Source organism: Lepidochelys kempii, chromosome 13 (genome assembly GCF_965140285.1).
Source record: "Lepidochelys kempii isolate rLepKem1 chromosome 13, rLepKem1.hap1, whole genome shotgun sequence".
In the NCBI taxonomy this organism is placed as follows: domain Eukaryota; kingdom Metazoa; phylum Chordata; order Testudines; family Cheloniidae; genus Lepidochelys; species Lepidochelys kempii.
In genome coordinates, this window is record NC_136392.1 from 19,657,583 (window position 1) to 19,684,292 (window position 26,710).

General features: G+C 50.7%; 2 protein-coding genes across 2 annotated transcripts in view; both read left to right on the plus strand.

Moving 5' to 3' along the window:
• The first annotated feature begins 1,427 nt into the window (after positions 1-1,427).
• Positions 1,428-13,891, plus strand: R3HDML (R3H domain containing like). Its single transcript, XM_073309244.1, has 5 exons — positions 1,428-1,688; positions 8,187-8,305; positions 9,591-9,723; positions 11,737-11,852; positions 13,181-13,891. Exons 1-5 carry the CDS (start codon positions 1,428-1,430, stop codon positions 13,311-13,313), a joined length of 762 nt encoding a protein of 253 aa, XP_073165345.1. The 3' UTR covers positions 13,314-13,891.
• A 4,848-nt stretch (positions 13,892-18,739) lies between these two features.
• Positions 18,740-26,710, plus strand: part of HNF4A (hepatocyte nuclear factor 4 alpha) — a 67,034-nt gene continuing 59,063 nt past the window's right edge. Inside the window, exon 1 of the mRNA XM_073309581.2 lies at positions 18,740-18,806. Within this exon, the coding sequence (XP_073165682.1) occupies positions 18,758-18,806 (49 nt within the window). The 5' untranslated portion in view covers positions 18,740-18,757. The remainder of the gene's footprint in view (positions 18,807-26,710) is intronic.

The window sequence follows — 26,710 nt, forward strand, 5'->3', positions numbered from 1 at the left end:
GAGGTGGTTTGCCAAGGTAGCAGATTGGGATGCCCATTTGCTCAATTCAAGATAGAGTGCTCAGGCTGGAACTCACGGTCTCTTCTGGGCACCCTTCCACAGGAGTGAGGACAGAATGCTGCGTTCTGCTCCATTTCACACCAGTTACGGGGAGCCCTCAGATTCCCAGAGAGCTGCCAACAGGGTCGACTCACCAGGGCAAAATACATGCCCCTCTACCCCTTTCAAAATTAAGGCAAATTTACTACCAAAGTCCTTTGGAGGGAGGTGAGGTCTCTGGAAATGTCTATTGTTAGATGTCTCACAAGCACAGTACAAGGGTCCCACATGCATATTGCAGCTAAAGAGAAGCCATGTTTGACTCTGATAAAATAGGCCCCAGGATATTAATTTTATACTGTTGGCTGCCTTACCGGGTTCATAATACACACCACTCACAACAAGCAGAGAACTCGGCAAAGCTGGGCTGTGTGTACACAGGGAAAAGGCCATAAATTGCCTAGCAGAGCACTTTTCAAACTGTAGGACATTCCCCGGAGGAAGAGTTAAGAAGTAGATTTTGCGTCAGATGCTATCAAAGGCTCCTAGAACTTGGCTAGGTTAAATCTCTCTGCCACATGTGCCTGAGCAGGTTGTTTGCAAAGGTCAAGCTCCCAGTCTGTTGCTGCAGCAGCGAACATTTCTCAGCTGTTCTTGGCTCAGTCCTCAAGGTATGTAGTCTGGGAAATGTCCTCTCAGCTTCTTTGGGGAATGTCTTTCACTGATGGTAGAAGGTGCATTGACTAAAAAAAAGAAAGAGATTTTTTTAAATCTTGGTTTTGAAGTGGTTGATTTTGCTTCCCCAAAGAAAAAAATTATTTAGACTCTCTCACTGATCCTTTTAGAACTTGCCGTTTGTTTCTTTGTCTGAGTAAGAGTTCAGGTTTTTTGAGGGATTTGCTCAACGTACCAAAAGCCTGTGAAATCAGAGGGGCTGGAACCTTAAGCTAGCGTAGCATCATGTAATTCATTAGCCTGGGTTTGTGAAAAGCGAAAAATTTGGGGAAGTTTTTTCACTCAAATTAAAAAAAAAAAAAAACAACTTTCTGCAGATTTCACAGCTGGTCCCAGGGAATTCGCTCTTATATATAAGCAGGAAATCCAGCTTATGAAAGAGACTTTCTTTTTAAATGTAGTTTGCTTGTGGAAAAGCATCTGTCAGTGTTTTATTTTTGTTTTGTTTTTCAACCTGGAAAAACTATTTCCATGATCTTTGGGGAGGTGGAATTTTCATGTGAAATGCAAAAGTAAACGGTGCCTCTATTGTCTCCTTTTTTAGATACACAATCAGAAAGAAGAAAATTTGCCTTATTTTTTCATTTCTTTTTGTTTTGTTTCATTTGACAGTAGACAGTTGCAAAAAAAAATAAACAAAACAACAACCTAAAATGACTTTATTGCACATGCACCTGTATTTCACTGGCCTGGTCGTCTGGATTATACCAAAATCGAGCTCTTTTGTGCTGCCCAATGCCACCGAGCTCCTGTACCCCTCCAGCCACACACAGGCTGGCTTGGTGTCTGGCCTCGGGGTGCCAAGGAGTCGCCGAAAGCGATACATCTCTCCGCGGGACATGAGCGCTCTTTTGGACTACCACAACCAAGTGCGGGCACAGGTATCTCCATCAGCTGCCAACATGGAGTATATGGTGAGTTTTTGCCATGCTTCCTGAAGGGAGAAGGAATGATCGTGGGGTCAAGGGCAGGTTTAATGCCTTAGCACCATCTGCTGAGGAAGTGGGTACAAAGCAAAAACTGCAGAGCTGCAGAATGGAGCCCGTTACACCAGCAGAGCGGATGCCATGCTCCGGCACTGGCAATGTATTGTTGTGATCTGTTATTTCTCAGCAACAAGCTGTGTGCTAGGCACTGCACAGCAGCGTGCAGAGTCACAGCCCCGGTTCCAATGCGCTTCCTACCCAAAGTCAAACCTGACACAAGCAAGGGTCATCAAGAGCCTCACCAGGTGTGGGGAGGGGAGAGGGTGCAGGGAAGTTAAACCCACCCTGGGTGCTATTAAGTTGGGCTTCTTTTGTTTTCTACGATTACTTCTTGTGAGACAGCAGAGTATCTAGGAGGGACCTGAATGAGGAAGGGGAAGGGGAAGGGGGATCTAAAGCTCTTTAGTGAGTACAGAGCTTGCCTGTCACATGTTACGCCCAGCCAGGCAGTGCCCGTCGGTTCAGTACAGTGTATGCCAGCATTAGCCCCCAGTACTAGCAGTGCCCTCTGGATCCGTTTGTTCATCGAAGCTCCAGCTCTTGGTATATTTCTCCCTCTGGTCTACACACAACGTTGCACCCATTTAACTAAGGGTGTGATGCTAAAGCGATGCAGCTCTGTGTGTAAACACTATGACATTGGCTTATATCAGTTCAGCTTATGTCTGTAAGGTAACAGGTACAAATCAAACCAACACAGGCCAGGTTCACACAGAGTTATGCCAGGTCAGCATCCTCCTTTTAGTTAAACCAATGCAACCTCTGTGTTAGACAAGCCCTAATTAGTCAGCTGTTTCCACCCCGCTGCAGACTGTGGGCACCTGGAAGGGGGCGGGGGGGCTAGACCTGCAGACAGGGAGGGGCCCACTTGGTATAGAGCTTATTTCATAAAGGAAAAAGTGAAGAGCTAAGGGAGGAATCCTTATGTGAGTGGCTGAGCGCTGCATCAGCCGGTACCATGCAGCCTGCAGGGCCCCGTGGAGACAGCCTTTCTGAACTCAGTGAGCTCTTTGTTCATAATAATTGTAGTAGCTGCTATTTGCTGTCAGCAGAGAAGATGTGAGAAGATGAAAGGCTGCCACATCACATTGACTTCCCCAGCTAGCAGCTCTGAGTGCAGCGGTTGGGGCCGGGGAGGTGGTGAGTCCAATGAAGGTAACTAATATTTCACAGCATCTTCCGGGAAGCCCTGGCTTGCTTTCCTTATGCAATTCCTGGCACACTGATTGCTAACTCAGTAGCTAATGCTAACCGCTGAGTCTGTTGGTTTTGTGCCTTTTCTTTTCTTACTCATGTGTCCAAAAAAGGTCAGAGTAGAAACCTGCAGTAACTAAAAAGCATGAATAAAAAATAACCAGGGTTCTGATCCAAAGCCCATTGAAGTCTGTCCAGTGGGTGTCTGTCCACTGACTTCAGCGGGCTTTGGATTAGGCCCTTGAAGAGAAAAGTGCAGCTGTGTTTGCTTGAGAAACTCCAGCTGCTGACAGATACTCTGTAGGGAAAGCACCAAGCTCTAGGTTCCATTCAGTGCTCTGGAGATGGGCACTGGGGATCTGCTGGAAAATCATCAACAACAGACAGAAAAGAGACCTCCTATGGGCCTGATTCTGCAGAGCGCTGGCATCTTTAACCCTCTGAAGTCAGTGGGAGTCAGCACCTCCCATGACCAGGCCTGTGCTTGGTTCCACTCTAGAATCCTGGCAAAACCAAACGTCGTCTGCTGCAAACCAGGAACTGACATACCCCCTAAAATGGAAAGAGAAGCCCTGTTTGTGTGCACCTAGGGAGATCTGCCCCAGGCCACTTCCACCAGTGCTGCCCAAACAACAACGCTATCTGCTGGGGTTATCTGCCCCATGTGGAAATGTACCATCCTTTCCCCGGGGGCCTGGCAAAGCAATTGTTGGTCATTTCTACTCCTGCTCGGCTTTGCTATTGTTAATGTTTGTTAAGTGCTGACAGCATGATTGGTGCTGTACATACACAGAAGAAGACCTGTCCTCAGCCTCCAGGGGCTTGCAGTCTAATTCACACACCATCCACACAGGTCTGACCCAGCAAGTGATGCCTGGAGATAACTAGAGGCCTAATTTGCAAAGGTGCTGAAGCACCTCCAGCTCCCATTGATATCAGCACTTCTGAGAATTAGGGCCCATTTTCTGAAGGTACAATAGGAGTCAGAGTTACAGAGATAAAAGGCACCTCACACCCAGCTCCAGAGCTAGAGCTTCCTGCTGTAGGTGTGTAACAGCATCCATCAGCTAAGTACCAGTATCACAACCACAGTCCCTTTGTTATTAACGGCTTAGAGCAGCTGTTTTCTTTGTCCTCACTCACCTTGAACTGCTTTGGAGACAAGCCCCAGTCATGTCTGGGAGAGAAAAGGAAAGGCACTGGTCTGATTTTGGAAGCTACTAGTTTAGGACAAGCATGTGTGAAGCACAGACTCCCACACAAGCAAGTTTGATCCAGTCTGAGAACCACACAAGCAGAACTATCGTGTATCCCTTATGTATCAACATCTAGAGGCCACCCATAATGCCCCTTTCTGTTGGAGCCAACTTATGTCCTTTACCCACTGGCACTGAGAGCTGACCCTTTGTGTGTCACCCACCTAGTGACACCCAGAATCAACCCACGGTATCCCCTACCCAGTGAAATCCAGAATTGGCCTATTGGGAATCTGTTGCCCAGTGGTGGCTAAAATTGGCTCACTCTGTAGCCTCTGCCCTGTGATCCTGATGGTGATTCTGAGATGTCTGAGGACAATGGGTGATATAGGAGCCTTCCTTCTGTTGTCTACCACAAGCTACAAGTTCAGTATTTCTTGTCACTCCCATCTTTTCTCCCTTTGGGGTTGGCTTCCTGCTTCCAGGCAGGAGGACCCATGTGCCCTAACTTGTAAGTCCCCTGCACTGGGTCCTGGATTTTCAGCTGTCCACACGTGTTATGGAGGCAATGACAGAAAATGAAGCTGGAACCACTGCTGCAGCCTGCATCGCAGAGCAGAGAGGAGAGCAGGGGTTCAGCTGTTAAAATCTCTGAGTCTCCGTTCAGTGCCCACCCAGCAAATGGCCATGCATGTCACTGCAATGGGGGAGGGGAGCTTTCATGGGCTTATTGCCTCTGAATTAGTGAAATGTTCGTAATGGTGTCAGAAACCAGCTGAATTTCCCCTGGTCCAAATTACAGGTGTGGGATGTATTGGGCTGTGGCATGTCTCCCTGGTACTCTTAAAAGTTGGCTGGACAAGGCACTGGAAAACGGTCTATAGGGCAGAACCCATGAGAAAGACTGCATGAGCTATATACCAGCTAGCTGGAGTCTCTGGGTATGTCTACACTGCAGTGTAACCCCGAGTAAATACAACTTGAGGTAACAGACCCTGGGTTTGTTAACCAAGTTCTTGAGCATCTACACTAGAGGTCGGCAACTTTTCAGAAGTGGGGTGCCAAGTCTTCATTTATTCACTTTAATTTAAGGTTTCGCATGCCAGTACTGCATTTTAACATTTTTTAGAAGGTCTCTCTCTATAAGTCTATATATTATATAAATAAACTATTGTCGTATGTAAAGTAAACAAGGTTTTTCAAAATGTTTAAGAAGCTTCATTTAAAACTAAATTAAAATGCTGATCTTACGCAGCCAGCCTGCTCAGCCTACTGCCGGCCTGGGGTTCCATTCACCTAGGCTGGCAGCGGGCTGAGTGGGGCCTGGGGCTGGGACCCCGGCTGGCAAGGGCCTGGCAGCCGGGACCCCAGACCGGCAGTGGGCTGAGCGGGGCCATCAGCCAGGACCCCAGACCAGCAGTGGGCTAAGCGGGGCAGTCAGCCGGGACCCCAGACAGGCAGTGGGCTGAGCGGCTCAGCCCGCTGCCACTCAGCTCGCTGCTGGTCTGGGATTCCATCCACCGGCTCCTGCCAGCCAAGGTCCCAGCTGCCGGCCCCACTCAGCCCGCTGCCAGTCCGGGATCCCGGCCCTGCCCACATAGAGTGGGTACCTATCGTCTCCCTGGTTCTAGCCCATTCTCTTCCTCTCTCTCTGCACTGAGATGAGGGTGGGAGTGCACTGAGTACAGGACTGGGGGTGAAGGAGCAGGCTGGGGGTGGGGTGTAGGGTCTGGCCAGGAGCTAAAATGAGGGAAGGGGCTCAGGGTTGGGGCAGGAGGTTTGGGTGTGGAGTGATTACCTGGGCTGCTCCCATTTGGTGCGAGGGGTGCAGGTGGGAATGTGGGGTGGGGGTGTAGGAGCTCCCGTTTGGTGCTCAGGGTGGGGGTGGGAATGTGGGGGTGCAAGAGTTAGGGTATGGGGGGTGTGGGGGCTGTGGGTGTGTGGGGGGTGCAGGAGTCAGGGCAGGGGGCTAGGGGCATGTGAGGAGGGTGCAGGAGTCAGGGCATGGGGTGTGGGGGGGCTGGGTATGTGTGGGGGATGCTGGAGTCAGGGCTGCGGTCGTGGGGGGTGCAGGGGTCAGGGCAGGGGGCTGGGGTGTGTGGGGGCTGCAGGGATCAGGGCAGAAGGCTGGGTGTGTGTGAGGGGAGTGCGGGGGTCAGGGCAGAGGGCTGGGGGGGTGGGCTAGGGTTGTGGGGGTGCTCACAGAGCGGCTCACAGCAGGGGGCTGGAGGGGATATGCCCTGATTCCACCCCCACTCCCCAAGGCCCTGTCCCCACCTCCTCTCCGCCTCCTCCTGGAAGCAGTGAGCGCACTCCAGCTCCGCTTCTCCCCCTCCCTCGCAAGGGCCATCAGCTGATGGGTGGTAGGGAGGGAGAGGAGGAGGGGCAGGAACCCAGCATGCTGCGGGAAGAGGCAGGGGAGGGGGAACTTGCCTGCCCTGCAGCAGCAGCCGGCAGAACCAAGCTTCTTCACCCTGCCCCCATTGGGGGGGGGGCAGAGAAGAGCGGGGTGGGGCAGGCAGGATTTTTAATGACATGCTGTTGCCTGCCGAGGTCCCGGCTGCCAGCCCCGTTCAGCCCGCTGCCGGCCTGGGTTCAGCAGCAGGCGGAGCTGGGCCAGCGGCTGGGACCTGGCAGGCAGCAGCATGCCATTAAAAATCGGCTTGCGTGCCGTCTTTGGCACCCTGCCATAGGTTGCCGACCCTTGATCTACACTCATTTGTAACTCCAGGTTAGGAACAGTTGAATTCTGGGTCCCAACCTGGGCCCAAGTCCAACCACCCATATCCCAGACTTCCAAGTGCTTCCCAAAATAAGGCCGTTCTAGCCCTTTGCTCATGGTGTAATGTGGGAAAACTTGACTGTCCAGAGGACAAAGAAAGTCAGCCAGCGGGATTGTGGAATATGATTGGCCGGCTTCCAACGCATGAGTCCAGTGCGGCTGTGTCTTCACTACAAAGCAATGGGAATTGAACCCGAGGTCCTGACTTGACTAATGCTCGGACCCTCCATGGGTGGGGGGTCCCAGGACCCTGATCTGAGACCTGGGTTAGTGAGATTTGTGTGTAGACAGAAGGGGGTTGGGCTTGAGCCTGAGTTTGAACCGTGGCCTTACACTGCAGTGTAGACACACCCTATGACTCTCTGACCAGCTGGTTTTTAGAAAACCTCCATCCTTTGGTTTTGCCCAAAGCTGAACATCAGGCAGGGTTTGTTGAAAAGTACCACAGACCAGGCCCATTATTTAGAAACACAGGTGAAATTCAGGGGCTTCAATCCCAAAGCTCAATCGGGGGAGGGGACCTGGACTCCTGACCCATGTGCCACAGAGCCCAGCAGAGCTAAAGGGTCACCAGACCTTCACATCAGGCCTGATGCAGACACTACTTAGGCTGTATTTCATGCTCTCAGATAAGACGGGGTACCTGACACTTTGTGATGGATGCTAGGAAACATTTTCAATCTGTGAGGGTGATTAGGCCTTAGGAGAGACAATAAAGGAGGTGGCTGAAGCAGCAACGCCGGGAGAGATGGTGATGATAACAATATAAAGATAGTACTTTGCCTTTCTATAGTGACATCCATTTGAGGATCTCAAGGCAACTTCCAAACACCAGGGAGTTTAGTCTCACAGTTGCCCTGCTCAGCATCTCCAGACCCATTCAACAGATAAAGCAAGTGAGGCACAGAGCAGGAAGTGACTTACTCAGTGTCACCCGGTGTGTCAATGGCAGAGCAGAGGACAGAGGACAGGCCTCCTGATGCCTAGTCCTGGGCTTTAGCTGCAAGCCCACTGCTCCTCTCCGAATGAGTACAAACACGAGTAGGAATGATGTAGGGAAGTGCCCTGCATAATGCAGTAACCTAAGGGTCCTTTCCAGGCCAGCTTTCTTGGATTCTAAGGTGGTTCCCCTGTACACATGTCATGGTTAAATGGTTCTCTTTCATTTTTTCAGGGAATGAGTCACTCTTTCCTGCTCTGGGCCGTAGCCTAATGACATATGTTGTTGCACCATTTCTTTTTTCCCTCACTTAGGTGTGGGACAAGAGACTAGCCAAGTCTGCTGAAGCCTGGGCCGTACAGTGCATATGGGACCATGGGCCGCCACAGCTGATGAGATACATTGGTCAGAACCTCTCCATTCACTCTGGCAGGTAAGTGATCCACAGCCGTGCTCTGATCATGCATGTTGCATCAAATGAGGTCAAAGTCCTCATTCTCTGCAGACACAGGAGGAACTGGGGAGTCTCGTTAGAACCCTGCCTAGAACAAAATTTGATCTATTTCTATGGACATCATTATTAGCAGCTTTGTTATTTAGGACCCGGTTGTCACCCCTAATTCACACTCAGTAGCACCTTGCTCCACTGAGAGCTAAATGAAAGAAAGCAGCAGGGGGAGTGAGGTGTAGTTCCAAGGGAGCAAGGGACAAGCCCAGGACAGACAAAACGAGTCTGGGCCAGGTTCACTGTTGCTCTAAGGAGGTGCAGCTGAATCCATCGCACAGGCAGTGAGTCTCAGTCACAGCCTAGAGAAAACGCTCCACCTTTGTTTGGGGAGGAGTGTGACTTACCACAGAATGGAATCTGAAGGGCACGTTTCAGCTTGATCTGCAGACCTTGAGCCACTCAGCTGTCGGTAGCAGAAAGAGTCCATTAATATTCAGAGAAACCCACTGGACCAGAGCCATGTTCCTGTTGGTGTTAGTGAAGAGATTTGTATTTAGAGCCTTTGCAGGATGCAACTGGAGCAGGGGATGGGCCATGAAGGAGAAAAGCTCTGGTTCAAAAACAAAACACTTTGGGTAAATTAGTGAATGTGGCAAGAAATGGAGATGAAAGCATCCAAAGATAAATGAGTCGATGTGTGAGTTGGATCAGTTGAGAAGTTTTCTCCTTGCTGGTTAAAGTCCCCTTTTATTTTGCACTGACAACACGCAGGGGGGTTTAATGGGAGTAAGGAGTGATTTAATGCAGCCAGAGGGGGCCAGATTTTTAGAGTCACTGTTGTATATGCCCCTGGCATGCACGAACACAGCTCACAATGCAGGAGAGCAAAATTATGCTGCCCCAGAGTCCTTAGCACCTGGAGAGACCCGGGGGAACTTGCACTCACATTTCAAACCCCTGTCCCTCTTGCTCTGTTCCCCGTTTCACTCACTATGAGCACAAAGGGGCCTCCTCCTCCTCCACTCTCTGATGTCACCTCCCAGCCCCTTGGGAACTCAGTTCCATTCTTGGTCCTTGAGGGAGCAAGGCGAGCACCTGCTCGCATGGCTCCAACACAGCTAAGGCAAAGCACCTCTCTAGCAAACATACATGAGTGCACCTGGGAGCAAGTCTCTGACAGGCCTGCCCTGTCAGGTCTCCTTGGGGTTTGCTTCCTTGGTCTGGGTAGTGTGGAGGAATAACAGGGGATAACATGTGTGATCTTCCACAGGTACCGGTCAGTTGTGGATCTTGTGAAATCTTGGTATTATGAGAAACAGCATTACTCCTTCCCCTACCCTCGTGAATGCAACCCCAGCTGCCCCTCCAAATGCAGTGGTTCTGTCTGCAGCCATTACACCCAGGTATGAAGCCAGAGTCATGTGAGGCAGGGTAGTGGTATTACTAAGTATGCTGACATGCCCAAACGAGGAGCTAGATGGTAATGTACCAGGATCAGATTGCTTTCTGTTGCACTGTGGGAGGTCTGGGCAATCCTCTTTTGTGTTGGCGGGATAGAATGCCCTGCAACTCTGTGTTTGTACGGCGCCTGACATAATGGGGTCCTGGCCCATGAGGAGGACTCCTAGCCGCTACAGTTTAGCAAAAAATCCCAGCAGACTTCCTGGGAAGCCAGTCCTTTTGACTGACCAAGGTTTGTGTTTTGTGGCAAAGGATGAGAGGCCTGAGGAAGGCAGGTTCAGGCATTGCTGAGCCTTCTGTAACACATCTGGATGGGGACTCAGTGAGCATCAGTGGTATTATCCTGCTGCTGCAGCTTCTTAGAGCAATGAGCCATATCACCTAAAGCAACCAGCAGAGTCCCTTGATCTGTCCCTTGCCAGGGCTGTCAGTCTGGCCCCCTTTGCTAGCGCTACATTCATTGCAAACAAGCACATTAAAAAACACACCGTCTAAACACCAGCTCTTTTCCTAGCAGCAGTGCCTGCATTTTCCACTGCTCCATCTGCCGGCCGGGGAGATGTTGTCTGTCGCAGCTGAGCTAGCTGGATGGAAGGAGGAGGACCAACTCTGGGAGGCTGTCTGGTTTAAATCATAAAGACAAGGCCAAAGGAAGGCAGGAGTTAGCATTCCTGACAGGCTGCCTGCCCTCAGCAGTATTGTCCTGGGATACCTTGCAGAGCATTTGCCAGCATGAGAGGCAGCTATTCACGGCGTTGTACGCCCAGCGCTGCTGCCCTGTAACACACACATTGCTTTGAGGTGGATCAGTTTGTTTACATCAAAGAGCTGTGGCTGTATCTGCAGAGAGGTTTCTCGGCACGTTCTGGAGCACAGACAGGAGATTTTGGCCAATGGGCTGGAATGCTCCTTTTTTATTTGGCCTCAGCTTCCCCTCTTTACACCAGTAGCCTCTCGAAGTCTCCAAAACGGGGGAGAGGGAAGCCCCTTCCTGCCTTGCTGATCATGAATCAGCTCCTTCACAACAGAGCGGCTATTTAGTGTGCAGAAATGTCTGGCTGCTCATGAAATACGGCTCCCTCATCCCCCAGAGCACATCCAGGAGGAGCGCCGCCAGCACAAGGTGGAAAATGTTCCTTTACTTCTATGGTTTGTGGCAAAGCATTTCTACCCTTTAATTAACAGTGCGCCGTATAGCTCACTGCTCTTCTCAGTCTGCTTGGCTCCTGGCAATCCCCAGGCCAGTGTTTCCATGGGTGTCTGCCACTTACACAGACTTTTCATCCCCTTTCCTCCTGACTTGTCTGAGAGCTTGAATATGGCTCAGTCCCCGTGCAGCTGTTGTTATTGTTGACACTTAAGCACCGTCTGGATAGTGGCTTTAGGGAATCTGGGAGTGAACTCGAAAAATAACAACTGCTTTTTATGAAGAGTTCAATTCAATGACCTGAGCAAGTTGGATGGTTTTCCTAGTTCTGATCAGTGTGTGAAGATGTCCATGCACAAGGCTCTCCCAATGGGATATGTATTCAAAAGGGCTGAGGCTGTACCCCTTTTTTGTGGGTATAATCCTGCAGTGCGGGCATTGCCAAGTCCTTGCTCTTCTGTTTGATGTGTACCTATAATTAGGGAAGCAAATACTCAGATTTGAGCAGCTCATTTCAACCTAAAGTGTGACAAGGCAGGTATCAATATTGCAGGCATGAATTGTGCCCACAGAAAGGAAGTCATTTGGCCGGAAAACTGGCCTTACAATCGGTCAGCAAAGCACAAGGCAGATGCAGCAGTAGGCATCCACCAAGACAATCAGGTGGGGGTGTTTTTATTCTCTGTAGAATAAACAGAGGTCCATTTGCCTCTGCTTGGCAGGCTCCATGGTTCTCCACCTCTGATGCTTCTGCTTTGGTGTAGGCCGCACAATCCTGATAGCTTCTGTTTGACTGTCTCTGATGCAGATGGTGTGGGCCTCCTCCAACAAAATTGGCTGTGCCATCAACACCTGCACCAACATGAACGTGTGGGGCACCACGTGGCAGCAGGCGGTGTATTTAGTGTGCAACTATGCCATCAAGTAAGTGAGCTAAGGAAAGGTTCTCCCTGACCACAGGCAACTTCAGAGAGAGGATGGGAGCTGGGGGTTAGTGAGCACTGCCTCCCCTCTCCCAACACACCTGCCTGATTTTGCCGTTCACATAACGAGCTTGCCCTGTGGATCAGGTTCCATCTCAGCCTGCTCTTGGTTTGCCTGAGGGACCCCTGCAGGAGGGGAGGCAAAATGGGAGCTGGGAATTCTCTCAGCCTTACCGGTGTGCTCACAAATACAGTGCCCCACCGTGTGTTGAACATCCTGGCTCGGCAGCAAATGAGTTGCCCCAGCCCAGCCAGGAGATAGCGTAACCCACACCCTTATTGCTCTCAGCCTTTGCTCAGTCTGGGCTCTCCTCTGGTGCCTGGATTAGCCCTAGAGAGTGTTTTCTTTTGCCTCAAAGGCGCTTAGGAAATACATGCATACAGAGTCCCCCTGGGGAAAGCCAGAGCTGCAAGCACTGACCATGATGCAAAACATTCTTGCTAATCAGCCTCAGGTAACTTTTTCCCTATGCAGCTGTGACTCCTTGGCACCAGCGGGGCTGGACATGAGCCATCCTACACTGGTATGCTGCTGGGACAGTGGAGGTACCTTAGTAATTTGAGCGTGAGTTAGACTCAGTGTGTGTCCAGCTTCACCTTAGCCCAGTGATCCAGAGTTGAAACTCCTTCACCCCCCCATGTCAGTAAACAGATGCACACTCACACTGTTGCATGCACGCACGTGCAAACAGACACAGAGACACACTGACCAGATTGCACGTGCACAGGGCATTGTGATGCTTGTTTAGGACTCTATTACAGCGAGAGCCAAGACAGTGCAACATTCTGGCTTTATTCCTTCCTCCATGTGTATTGTCCTCTCCCATCAAGCACTCCCTGAAAATGGAGTTACCCTCCAGACAAACGTTCGATCAGACTCTAGCGCCCCCAACTGGGAAGTTATCTATCATAACAAGTGCTATTTGCAGTCACTTGTTTTATCACATGCATCGCCAGCTGAACAGACTTCCTGGCTGCTCATTGGGGATACAGAGCCCAGGATTCTTCTGCTTCAAAAGTACAGACCTCTCCCATTTTGAGGTAAAGAATCTCCCTGGGCTGCAATGGTATTACAGTTCATCGCACCTGTAGTCTACAGCACTAGAGGGCAACATGGTCAGACACTGTTGAACAGATGTGACTTTATCCAGTAGGGGGCAGTGTGGCCTGTGTGCACACATGCACGCACACACACACACACGTTCTCTGAGCACAAACAAGCACAATCCAGAGAGTGCTGCGGCTCCCATGCCATGCCTTCCTTTCCAGGGGCAACTGGATAGGAGAAGCTCCTTACAAGGTGGGGAGACCGTGCTCGGCCTGCCCACCCAGTTACGGTGGCGTCTGCAGCAACAACATGTGCTTCACAGGACTCAAATCCAACAAAGTGAGCTGGTTCTGAGGCTCCGCGAGCTCTTCCCGGCGGCTGGAGAAGCGGAGCTGCAGCTGGCGACAGAAGAGCGTGGGAAATGCCGTGTACAATGTTGTGTAAACTAGGAGAATTATTTATAACGGTGACATTCCAGGCTGCTTCCCCTGAACCCCTCAGCTGCATTTAGGAAGCTTTAGTCAGTAACGGCTCTGAAGAGCTGGCAGTGTCTTTCCCTATGGTTATTCTATTCTATCCCGGCTGTAGCCCATTCCCCTAATGCTGTGTAGGGAATGGCTGAGCTGTCACTTTGTCTCTGTGCTACACAGCTCCTGAGGGAGCGCGTGGGGTGGTGTTCCTCTGAGGGCAGTAGGTGCGGGTAGGTTCCCAGGGTAGCAGTCGTAGTGGGATGTCTGTCCTTTTCCCAGCTCTGTGGCGCCCCCTCCCCCCAGCTCACGAGTAAGGCAGATGATTGTTGTAAATAATGCTCAGGCTTTCCTCTGAGCGTCCCCCATCACTGAGGGTCCAGGGAAGAGCTGGGACTCGGGGCTGAGCAAGCAGTGGGGAGGACACTGCGCACCCACGGCCTCCCTTGTCAGTGGCTCCACATTCATTCCCCCCGCCAACAATCAGCCTCTTTGTCAGAACTTTACAATAAAAGTCTTGGGTCCGTCACCAGAAAACGCGCCCTTGCAACACAGAGCAAACCCCCTAGGCTTCGTTGTCCTCTTTGGAGCGAGATGCCATTTATCGTAGCCCAGATGGTGCTGGCAGCCCTGGCAGAGATACAGCTGTTCTTCCATGAGGGGAGGGCTGGGGGGGCCAGGGGCAGAGTATCTCCAGCCACACACATGCGGGGAAGCAAGCCACAAACCTGCAGCTGGGGCATTTCCTTTTGCTAACCCACACCAGCCCTATTGCCAAAGGTGGCTGTTGCAGCTCCCATGTGGAAATGCTTGCGTAATTTGCTCCACCTTGTGAGGGAAGGAGGGTATTGCAGTGAGGTCAAATCACCCCTGAGTCAAAAGTGAGATTCTTTCCTGAAGTCTCTCATTGGGCTACTACAGCTAGATGGGGGAGAGGATAAGGGGCTGCTTTGCTGGGAAGAGAGCCCAGGAAGTCCACACAGAGTAGGCATAGTTTCTTGCTGGCTGGCATACCCCCCTCTGCCCTGCCCATGAATTTATCTGACCCAAAGGCCCAAATGCGTGAAATTGGCCAATTTGCCCATTTGGTTGGGTCAGGGAGGCATAGGCACCAACGCTGTGGGTTCTCCGGGGCTGGAGCACCCACGGGGAAAAAATTAGTGGGTGCTCTGCACCCACTGGCATCCAAGCTCCTTTTACCCCTGTCCCACCTCCTCCTCCTCCTCCTCCTCCCCCTCCCCTGAGCACACCATGTCCCCTGCTCCTCCGCCTACCACCCAGCATTTCCCGCCTCGCCGCCACCAAACATCTGTTTGGCAGCGTTAGCATGCTCCGGGAGGGAGGAGGAGGAGCAGAAATGTGGCACACTCGGGGAAGAGGTGGGACTGGGGCGCAGATTTGGGGAAGGAATTGGAGTGGAGTGGGGGTGGGAAGGGGCGGAGCCTCATGGAAGGGGTGGAGTGGGGGGCGGGAGCAGGGGGGGGTCAAGCACCCACGGGAAACAGGGGAAGTCGGCACCTAGGGAGGTATCCTTGGTCTTCAGGTGGGACTCAAGCACAGCAGCAGGGGGTGCTGGGAGGGGCTGCAAGCACTTTGGGGGACAGGATTGGAATTCAAAACGACCTTGACAAATCGGAGCATTGGTCTGAAATCAACAAGATGAAATTTAATAAAGACAAGTGCAAAGTGCTGCAATTAGGAAGGAAACATCAACTGCACAACTACAAACTGAGGGACAACTGGCCAGGTGGCAGCACTGCTGAGAAGGAGCTGGGGGTTACAGTGGATCACATACTGAATATGAGCCAACTCTGTGCTGCTGTAGCTGAAAAGGCGAATACCATTCTGGGGGTGTATTAATAGGCGTGCCGTATGTAAGACCTGGGAGGTAATTGTCCCTCTCTACTCGGCAGTGGTGAGATCTCAGCTGGAGTGCTGTGCCCAGTTCTGAGTGCCGCACTTTAGGAAAGGTACGGACAAATTGGAGAGAGTCCATAGGAGAGCAACGAAAGTGATAAAAAGGTTTAAAAAACCTGACCTTTGAGGAAAGGTTAAAAAAACTGGGTATGTTTAGTCTTGAGGGCGTACTTAGACTGTGTGGGGACTTGATAACAATCTTCAGATATGTTAAGGGCTGTTTTAAAGAGGACAGTGATCAATTGTTCTCTGTGGCTGCTGAAGGTAAGACAAGAAGTAATCTGCAGCAAGGGAGGTTTAGGTTAGGTATTAGGAAAAACTTTCTAACTATTCAGGTTATTTAAGCTCTGGAACAGGCTTCCAAAGGAGGTTGTTGAATCCCCATCCCTGGAGGTTTTTAAGAACAGGGTGGACAAACTCCTATCAGGGATGGTCTAGGTTTACTTGGTCCTGCCTCAGCACAGGAGGCTGGACTTGCTGATTTCTCAAGGTCCCTTCCAGCCCTGCATTTCTGTGATTCTATGGGTGGGGATGAGGTTAGCTGGAATAGCTCCCTTGACCCGGGAGCAAGAATGGGCTCAAACATCTGAGATCTGGACACACGAAGGTGTGCTGTGCAGCATGGAGGACACGGCAGGACAATGATAGGAGGGAATCCAGTGGCACATTGCATGAACTCCCTGGCTTATCCACCTGGCAATGTGAGGGCAAATCCTAGGTCATCGGTGACATGAGTGTGGTGGGTCTCAGCCAGCTCAGATCAAGACCTCTCCTCTGTGAAGACACACCGCTGGTGGTGAGTGACTCTCCTCGAGTTGCTGCACAACTACTTCAGGCCTAAGGAAAAGTGTCTGGGCAGTGGCCACTGAAGGGCAGATAACGCTGATTCCCCCTGCTAAGCAGCAAACAAAGGGCAGTGCCTCTCTTATCTGCACTGACAATGGGAGGGTTCAGCCCAGCATTCAGTCTGGCTTACTCAGGAGGCTGTGGGGAAACCCTCTTATCTCAGCTCTCTGGTGAAAGACAGACAAGCCAGAAAGGAGCAGAGCGTCTCGTTTTCCCCTCTCTCCACTGGACTGGGGAAGCCCAGCAGGAGCATTTTGGGCCACCAGCCCCCACTCCCGTCCCCCTCCCCATGCTGCCATTCTGAAGAAAGGGAAGGGGGACAATAATGCAAAGCAAAGAAGGTAAAAGAACTCGGAGTCGTTGTATAGACCCCGTCCCCCTAAACTGCAGCCCCACATCCTCCATATCACACCCCTAACCCCATATTGTGGGGGCCTGCACATCACACAGCTCAGCCCCAAGCTGCTGGAGATGCTCTATCCCAGCCCAGCCCAGAGGGTCTGGGTAGAACCCTCTCTCCCAATAGATGGAGCCACTTCACATCACCCACCCCTGCCTGCACCGGCCTCCACATGACACACATCCCTGCCCCAAACAGGGCCCATCAGTATCAGACACTCCTGCCTCAAACTCAGAGGCCCCTCTATCCTGCCCCCACCTCAGACACACCATTCCCCAAACTGGTGGTGTCTGCCCATCTCCCACACCTTGCCCTAGGCTGCTCGGCCCCTTCTGTCATTCCCCTCCCAGTGAGCTGGCGCTGGATGTGACTATGCTCAGAAAGTGAACAGCCTGAGTTTCCCCTCTCTGGCCCCTCCTCGTCTTGTGGCCCCCTGCAGAACTCTCCAGGTCATCACCATCGGCCAGCTCAGAGGTGTGGCTACCATAGCCTAGGAGCAGGAAATGAATCCTGTGGTGACTCTTGGTGCCTGGCTCCTGGCACGGGGCGGCTGTGGGGCTGTAGCACACTGGACTGAAGGGGACGCACAGATGAGCAGAAAGATGCTGGCGGTAGGTACAGATCAGAGATCATGCTGTTGATTTCTGCGGGGCAAGCACTTGTTATTCTGGCCTGCCATTTGACCCTTGGAGACTTGGGTGGTTATGGACTCAACCCTTTACTTGCAAGCTGATTGCTTTCTTAACCCAAGCCTGACTTCCCTATCTCCCCATCATCTCACCACTGCCACCAGCATCTACTATGCAGCAGCACCAAGCCTGGGTGTATTTGTGCAGCGAACACAGCCCTGCCAGGGTGATGCATCCATGCAAGATAACTTGGGTGCAGAACACTCAACTGCACCTTCCGAGGTGCAAAGTGAGGCGCTCCTGTGTGGAATGTATCCCAACAAGTCTGCTAGGAACCCACAGATACTGCACACAAGCCAGGTGACACAAGGTGCCCAGCAACTGGACACAAGGTGCCCAGCAACTGGTTACAAGGTGTAGCCCAAGGTCCAGTGTGCTTCAGCAGCAGCAGTGAGAACTACAAACTGCTGCAAGCTGGGTGAACTTCCTGGTCCCTGCAGGAATATACCCACTGCCCGCCCAGCAGAAAGTCTGAGCCTTGAAGCTGGGAGCAGGAGGCAAGGAAAGGGAAGGTGGCTCGTCTGGGGGGAAGGAACGGAGGTGAATACCCACGGGCGCCAACACAGAGCCCATGGAGGAACCCCCAAACTTTTACACAACCCCCAAAGTTTCCACCTCTAATTGGTGGTCACTGATTCTGTATTTGGGGAGAGTCTGACTTAGAGTTGTACATTTCCCTGCCCTGAGGTAACCGGCTAATGGGATAGTTCTGTGGTAGATGTGATTTGATTTGCACACACCTGCCTATAAACACAGCCATGTTTAAACACACCCTCATACACAGGACACACATTGGACACACGTCTTGCACCCCCTCCCATAAATGCACTTATGTGCATATGCACATTCACCCCGGCACAAATGCAAACACACATTTACACACACATTGCATATGCACCCCCTGCCCCCCCCCACACATGCCTAGGGATGTGTCCCTGGGCACACATGCGTGTGGCATGCACCAGTCTCACCCATGTACACAGACACAGAGCCTTTGTTTTCTCTCTTTGTTTGGCAATGGCAATAAAAAGGGCTGTATCTCAGAGGCTGGGTTGGTTCTCCCCTCCCTTCCTCTTTCAGCGCTCCCAGCCAGCAGGGCTCTGCCATCAGCCCACTTTTCCACCACTGCCGGGGAGAGTAATGAGAGAACCCCCTGGCCCTGGACTCAGCCTGGCGTGAGTGGGAGCCCCAAAAGTGAGCAATAAAAGCCATGTTTGAGTTTCTAGCTTGGCTGCAGTTACTATAGCTACAACAGCAGCACCTTGCAGATTGGTTTCCATAAGAGCTTGGTTACTATTTAACATCTCCACCCACATTAGCCCTGATTAAGTGAATCAATAAGATAACAGGAGAGGCAGGTTTCCTCGCCCTCCCTCTCCACAACCCCTCCTGCCTTCACCTCGCTCCTTGTACATATATTTATTATTTTACGCATTCTGTTTTCTGGCCCGTGGTTCCTATAGAATTAGTCGACGAGACATGGTCAATGTAATCACCCAGCTAAGCGCTAAGATGGAGGCTTTGTACGGTGAGTATGTGGGTTATCATCTTCCTTGCTGCGACTCTTGGCTCCAGGCAGTCATTGCTCGTGGGAACAAATGTCAGGGAAGGTAGGAGGCTATGGGCTGGCAGTGTGTGTGGCAGTTACACTTCTGGGGCCCAATCCTTAGGGCCCTGCTCAGGCAAACTCCCACTGACTTGAAGAGGAGTTTTGCCTGAGAGAGGACCCCCAGGATTTGGGCCTTTATGGACAAGGATTTAGGGGGTAGGAGGAAGGTCTCCGAGCCTGGAAACTGGCATGGAGAAGAGAAGCAGGGTTCTTTCTGGAAGTCTCTTCCCTCTGCTTTGCGTGAGGCAGGAGGAATCTGTGTTATTGTCGTGCTCGGAGCAGCGCAGTCCAGCCGGAGGTGTCCCCTCCCTCACAAAACGTCAGCGTGCTCGGAACAGGGCCTGGGTTTCTGTCTGTGAGCCCCATTGATGTGACATGTTCATTGCACCAGTGGGAGAACAAATCAAAATGAAAGCCAGGCCCCGCTGTGCGTTGGGCAGCGCTTGGGTGGCGTGCGGCAGGTCAGTAACAATGCAGGCTTTCGTCACAACAAGGCCTGGTTTCCCCAATAACAGGCAGAGACGGCTGACCATTGAGAGGGGCTGGTTTGTTAGTATTGCCTAGTGAGAGGATTATAGGCTGCGGGCTTAGCCCACAAGGAGAAAATGGCATGAACGAGGCATACACCAGGAGGTGTGTTATTGGTTAGGAACACCTGGGTTCCATAGGAGAAGCCAAGAAGGCCCCATACTGTCCCTGCATGGCCGGGAGGGTGTGAGCCTACTTGTGCACACAAAACAGTTAGGAATGAGCAATTCCACATTATCCCCAGCACCAGGAAACTGTTTTGCTTTGCCAGATGCTAAATGCCAGGAGCTTCACTGTAAATAGAGGATGATGGTCACTTTCCTCCTTTGGATGCTGGTATCATTATTATTATTACTACCCCTTTTTGACCCAAGCGGTGTAGCTAAAATTCAGAGTCCTGTGGATTGTTTCCATTAGGAGAAGAAATTGATGACAGAGTCAGGTATTTCTTTAGTGCAGACCTGTTTATTTACAAAGAATGTACAACATTCTGTTACCCTGAACACAGCAGGAGCCAAACAACAGAGGACAGTTTCTTTACTCACAGTTCCAAGCCTCAGGTCGAAGCCCGCACTCTGCCCAAAAGCTCTTCTCTCTCTTCACTGTTTCTCAGGATCCCGCTCCCAGGGCTTCTGTGGCTGATTGGCTGTGGTTTTGGCTTTCAGCTCCTTCTCTCAGCTTCCCTGGTTTTTCTTGCTGCTTCTCTCACACATAGAGACACTCATAGCACTACCAATCAATACCCTGTGTTTGCTAAATTTTCTTTTCTGAGGCAACCCCTTGGGCCACATGGTTCAGCTTTTACTCAAGCCTTGTTTTGGGTGGAAGATTCTATTAGCTCAGCTCTCTACAAAGGAGGTCAATTGCTTTTTGACATTTATCCTGAATAAAAGACAGCTGTTACACCCACCAGCTTCCACGAGGTTTAACATTATTCATTCTGCAGCAGGGCCTAAGGGACCCAGTGTTTCTTTGTCAAAGCTGCCCAGGCCAAGGAAGGTGAAACAACCAGTTTGACTGCCAGTTGAGCCTGCCCATCCAGCCATCCTGCTTATTCCTTGTGGTTGCATGCGTACACAAGGAGCGTGGCACTAATAGCTGGTCTCTGGCCTGGCACTGGCTGGACACTGGCTCTGTCACTCTCCGGTTTGTCCCTGTTCTGTGGAAAACAGAAGCCTCCAGAGCTGTTCAGTCTGACATCTTGTGCCTGCCCTATAGTCACTATTAGGAACAAAGAGCCAGTGCACTCTGGCATGGGGTTGTTTTAAGATGCCCATATGCCAACAAACACCTGGAAGCTATTTATCAGGGTGGGATTTTGTCACACTCTTTTGACCAGCCTGGAACTGGATGCAAAGATGATCACTTAAATAGTCTCCAGATAGGTTTTCTCTAGACATGCACAGACCTCTCTCCAGGACCTTCTTATTGGACCCGGTCCTGAGTCGGTGCAAATCCATGTCACTCCGTTCGCTTCATGGAGCTATGGCAGTTTACGCCAGCTGAGGATCTGGCCTATTGTTACACTGCTGCTAGGATAAGTTAAATACCCTCAGTGAGATTGGTGGAGCAGGAGAACTGAAGACAACTCATAAAGTACGTTTAGGGGGTCTGGTCTGCTTGTCCGACTGTGAGTATCCTGTCCGGGCCTTGGTCTGTATGGCTGCAGTTTTCAATTGGTAAAAAGCCCAGCTGATTTCACAGAGCCGTAGAAGTCAGAGGACGGAAAGGATCTCTTGGGTAAAAGTGAGCTCTAAATTGGGTGATAAGTTTTGCATGAACAGTATTTTGTTGGTCAGCCATGCTTTTGAATGCCCAGTCCCGCTGCATAGGCAGATAGGGTCGTGGGATGTTCAGTGACCCAGTCTGTTCTGTGAGCAGCTCAAACAAATGCTTGGCACCTCCAGAAACAATGTGCACAAAGGGGCTGATCCTGCAAGGATTCTATCGATCTCAAGAGGGGAAAAGGGCACTGAGCACCCTGCAGGATCAGGCCCGAGCTCATGATGATTCTTGCTGGGCACACAGAACACTCAGTGCCCTCCAAACACCTCCGGAGACATGGCCCCTTCTCCCGAGGAGCTTTCACCCTGGCTCAGACACATGCAGAAGAGCTGGCCCCATACAGGGATGGCACAAGCCAGGGCCTGGGCTGGAATCTCAGAGGGGTTATCATCAAAACGCTTGACATGGCCGGTATGTTTGAGGAGGCAGGAGAGAGAGGTGCCCGGGGAGAAGCAGGGAGTTCCAGGCACAGGGGCAGCATGGGGGAAAGGTGCAAAGATGAGAGCAGCTGAAGGAAGCAAAAGGAATAGTTAGGAGTTGAGGGTGGATGGCACAAAGGAAACAAGGTGATAACGGATCCTTGGTCTGTCTTGTCTCTTTAAACCCTTTGGGCAGGGGCAGGTCTGTTACTATGCGCCCACCTCTAGGTCCTACTGCAACAACAATTCGTAACGTATGGCCATCTCATTGCCCACCCTCACCCTCCCAGCTAATGCAGGATCATTCTCCTGGTGCATCTGCCAATACAGCTTTATCCAGGCTAGTTTTCAATGATTCAGGCAATTTTCTCCCGCCACCTGCTCCTCATGAATGAATCCCCCCATCTGTTTTATCCAGCAGGGATCAAGCTGTGTGTTTCTAGCTGCAGAACAGGAAGGATTAGAGTGATTCTCTCATGGGGCCCTGGCTAGGAAGCTTGGAGGTGCAAGACACCCCCTTTTTGGGTCTCCCTGCACTCAAAACGTTTATGACACACATTTGACTTGGGATTCAGAGCTCTCTCCCATCCCGTAATGAGCAGGTCTTTGCCTTCATCCCTGCTTGGCTGATAGTATTGCAAACGGCTGAATGAGCTGTTAAATCACTTATTGATAAAGTCACTGTGTCCCCTTGCATCTGGCTTTAACATGGGCAGCAGTTTGCCAGCCTCAACTTATAGAAGATTTACTGGAAACTTTTAATCAAGCTGAGTCAAATATTGCTGCAGCTAATTTTCTCCTAGAATCCAGCCCCGATCAAAAGCAAATGAGAGGCCGAGAAGAGCTGGCAGGTTGCATGCAGGACACATGTGGAAGGAGAACGCTGCCATATCAGCTAGACTTAGGAAGAATTGCTCCACATCCCACCTGCAGGGTTGGTCTCCCCATCTGTTTCATGGATAAACAAAGGAGATCTCACAACAGACACTCGCTGTTTGAAAGTCTGTCACGGGAAAGACCTGCCAAGTCTAGCTGAGTCCGAGGCTTTTGAAAAAACAACAAAAAAGGAGCCTCCGAGACCACAGCAAGAGGAGCCAATGAATGCTGGCAGAAGAAGGGGAGCCCTCGTACACCGTTAGGTTAAAAAGTTATCCAAATACAAGCAGAGGAAAGTTTGGCTGAGAGCAGGGACCCAGGGAGTGTCTGGCATGAAATGGAGTTTGGGAAAAGGATTCTTTAGACGAAAGCTGGAATCTCAGTCCTGCATGGACACACTTCAAATGGAGCTTCAGGCTAGCCTTTATGATAGATAGATAGATCGATAGCTAGATAGATAATGTTCAAGTGGTGCAAAGTGCACAGGAACTGGCCAGAAATAGCCACTGAAGAATTGCCCCTGGGCAGGGGAACTCCTTCCCACTATAAAGCTGGTGAAGGTGGCATAGGTGCCTCCTGGAACAGCCACCTCTTCTTGTCCCCAGCACTGGGGGTTGGGTGAGGAAATGGGCGTGTTGGAGGGGGTGCAGCAGAACAGAGTGCACGACACTGAGTCTGTGCTGGTGCAACTTGGCCAGTGGCGTAAGTTGCGGCTGTTCCTTATCAGGGTGGCGCAGGATCTGGGAGCCCCAGCCAGCTTTCCGGCAGCCCACCCTCCGTGTTGTCCTAGGGGAGTTTGCATGCAGTGGAGATCTGGAGATCTTTTGGGTGACATTTTCAGGCTGTTGAAAGGTGCCTCACCCACAGCCTTGATCCCGTTTGTCCCCCAAACAGGGGCAGCACCGACAGCAGCCACGTGCACCAATATGCGCCGAATTGCTCCCCACGTCTTGAAGCAACGTCCTGCAGGATGAGAGGTGGGGTCAGCCTCCATGTCAGTCCCTGTGCTCCCTTTCTTTTGTCAATTGCAGTGGAATTGAGGAAAAATCCCACAGCAAAGTGTTCCGATAACATCAAAACATCTGGTTCAATCTTCTCGAAATGGAGCGTTTTGATTTTTCATTTCAAAACCACTTGTCAGACCAAAATTCAGTTTTTTATATAAACCTTTTTTTAAAATGTTTTAAAAGGCCAAAACTGGAGCAAAATGTTTTCGTTTTACGTAAACTAAATGTTTCAATCAACCCCAAATTATTTTTCCCCCCAGAATTTCATTTCGTAGGAGAATTCAAAGGTTTGTTTGTTTGTTTCCTTTCCATTTTGCAATGGCAAAAAATTCTAAATCAGAAAATTTCCCAAAATTCAAAATTTCCCCAAAAAACAAAATGGAAAATCTAGTTTCTGCCCAGCTGTATTTAAAAGACCCCAGTGATGCCTTGGCACCTCTATTTGGGGGCTGTTTGGTGGGGGGGCTGGCAAGGCATCCCCTGACTTTTCACAGAGTAGGGCACACTAGTTTTCCACATTCCAACTCTTCCATTTTATAGGCCATTCCTCAGAAATGGGTAATGCAGAGTTGGAAGGATTTGTCCAGCAGGGCTGATGAGAGAGGGGAGGGCAGAACAATTGTACCAGGGACCTGAGCTCAATGGGCCCCCCCAGAATATCTGTATTGTCTGTGTAATAAAGAGACATGGCAGGTGATTGGGCCCCAGGGAACATGATGTACCAGGGCCCCATATTTCTCTCGATGGGCCTGTCTGCACCTTCCTAACTGTAACTCAGGGGAAAGGGGTATGTGTTGAAAATACCTCTCCAGCCAGCATGGTGTCATCCTGCTGGTGCTGCTGGAGGTTTGTGGTAACAAGGAGGAATTGGAGGCTGTTGAGAGGGTAAGCAATGGAGAGATAGACTAAGAAGAGCGCTGGCTACCCTTATAGACAACGTATAGGTCAGGGATAGGGCAGAAGGCCCATCATTCTCTGGACAATGAAAAGGAGCCGGGGTCCTTACCGGGGTCCTTACCGGTGCTCCATTGCTAGGAGACGAGGGAGGAGCCAGACTAGTCCAGCCAAGGCCATTTCTTTGCATTTTTCCTCACAGGGCAGTAACTATTATCACAGCATCTCTCTGTCCTGAGAGTCAGCGTGGGCTAGTGGTTAGAGCAGGGATCTGCAACAGAAGTCAGGAGGCCTGGAGTCTGTTACTGATATCGCCACTGCTGAACTTGGCCATATCCATCTGTAATCTGGGTGTAATGCTAAGTGAAAGGCTGGGAGACCCTTATGTGAGAGGTGCTAGAGACTGCTAAGTATTATTAGGTTTGATAGTTGTGTCAAGGGTTTTCTTTTTCTTGTATCAAGGGGAGAGAGGAAGAACAAAGTGCTAATGATGTTGGCAATTACCCCTTTTGCAGTTGCTGGCTCAATAACTGTGCACAAGATTAGGCAAACAATTGCACGTGAATTTGAACACCTACATTTTAAAAAATATGGCTACTCTGATTATGATTGATTGTTGAGTGCATGAGCGACATTATGGTAGTGCCCTGAGGTCATGATGAAGATGTGGACCATCAGGTGCTATACAAATATAGGGGTGGATATGCTTCCTGCCCCAGATTGCTTATGATCCATTTCTTTTTTCATTCCAAAGAGTCAGCTGTCAAACTGGGAATGAGCACCCCAGGGTTTACATCTGTGACTGTCTGGGGCAGGATTTACCTGCCAGAAAACAGCTGAGTAAGGTGTCTTGCTACGTCAAGGAATAAGCAAAGCTACTTAAACACTAAACAAAGGGTAGTCCTTTACTTTAGCTGCCCTGGACATAGCTACCATGCTGTCCCTTGGAGCTCAGAGGCTCTTTATTCATGAAAACATCCACACCGTATAAGGAAATACCTGGGCGATGGAGCTGAGAACATGCAGCGCCTCTGTACAGGGACACAAGGAGAACTCATTAACTGCATTTGTAGGGTGCGTGGAGACCTTGAGATGAAAGGTGGGTTGTGTGCAGTTGACAATAGTGATACTGCCATGTTCTGAGCTAGTTCTACACAACTCCATGCCATTTTTATAAGGGGGTGAGAGAGCAAAGTATCCTGAGTCATAGACTGTGACATTTACCCCTGTGCTGAGGGCCAGCCTGAGGCCTGTGCAGCATTTAAAGTCCCATTTCAGGCCTACTTTGCGGTCTTCTTGTCTACACTTACCAGGGGTTCGACTTGCGGCCATCAATGCAGCAGTGGTCGATTTAGCAAGTCGAGTGAAGACCCACTAAATCAACCGCAAATCACTCTCCCGTCGACTCCGGTACTCCACCAGAAGGAGAAGAGTAAGGGGAGTTGACAGAAGAGCATCTCCCATTGACATCACGTAGTGTTGACCCCGCAGTAAGTAGATCTAAGCTACGTTGACTTAAGTTATGCTACTAACGTAACTCAAATTGCGTCGCTTCGATCAACTTTCCCACGTAGTGTAGACAAAAGAGGATATCACCCTGAATCAGAAGAAATATCTTTTACTCCAGCAATGTCTGTTTTTAAGGGCAGGGCTGCACTACAGGGTTAAGTCGACCTAAGTTACACAACTCCAGCTATGTGAATAATGTCGCTGGAGTTGACGTAGCTTAGGTCGACTTATTGCGGTGTCTACACCATGCTAGGTCGACGGGAGAAACTCTCCCATCAACTTACCCTTGTGCTTCTCATTCCGGTGGAGTACTGGAGTTGACGGGAGAGTGATCTGCGGTCGATTTAGCAGGTCTTCACTAGACCCACTAGAGCAACCCTTGTTAGATTGATCGCCGCAGCATCAATCCACGGTAAGTGTAGACAAGCCCTAAGTCTCAGTGAGTTTCATTTGGAAGCAACAGCACTAAGTGGGTGGACAACGTGGCACGCTGATGGAAGTCCTAGTCAAATAGCTCTTTAAATATAAACTTAATAGCACTCAGCGTCTTCCCGAATGGTGGTCCCTCGGTGCACTTTACAATCTATACACAGAAATGCAGCCCACCTCCGGGACACAAGACAGCATAAGGCACAACAGCAGAGCAGAAATTTGTATTGCAAATATTTTTGCCTCCTAACAATAGCATTTCCCTATCCCCTTGGTGACTGTCTGGCTCCCGCTGATAGGCCTTGCTTGTACTGTAAGGCCCTGTCTACACTAGGGAATTTCTCTGCAAATGCTCCACCACTGGGGACACTGGCTT

Bases quoted from the DNA above. Each gene is read 5' to 3' on its own strand.
- R3HDML (XM_073309244.1), top strand. From the start codon at position 1,428: ATGACTTTATTGCACATGCACCTGTATTTCACTGGCCTGGTCGTCTGG. The intron at 8,306-9,590 runs GTAAGTGATCCA...GATCTTCCACAG, and splicing joins CTCTCCATTCACTCTGGCAG to GTACCGGTCAGTTGTGGATC. The intron at 9,724-11,736 runs GTATGAAGCCAG...TCTCTGATGCAG, and splicing joins TCTGCAGCCATTACACCCAG to ATGGTGTGGGCCTCCTCCAA.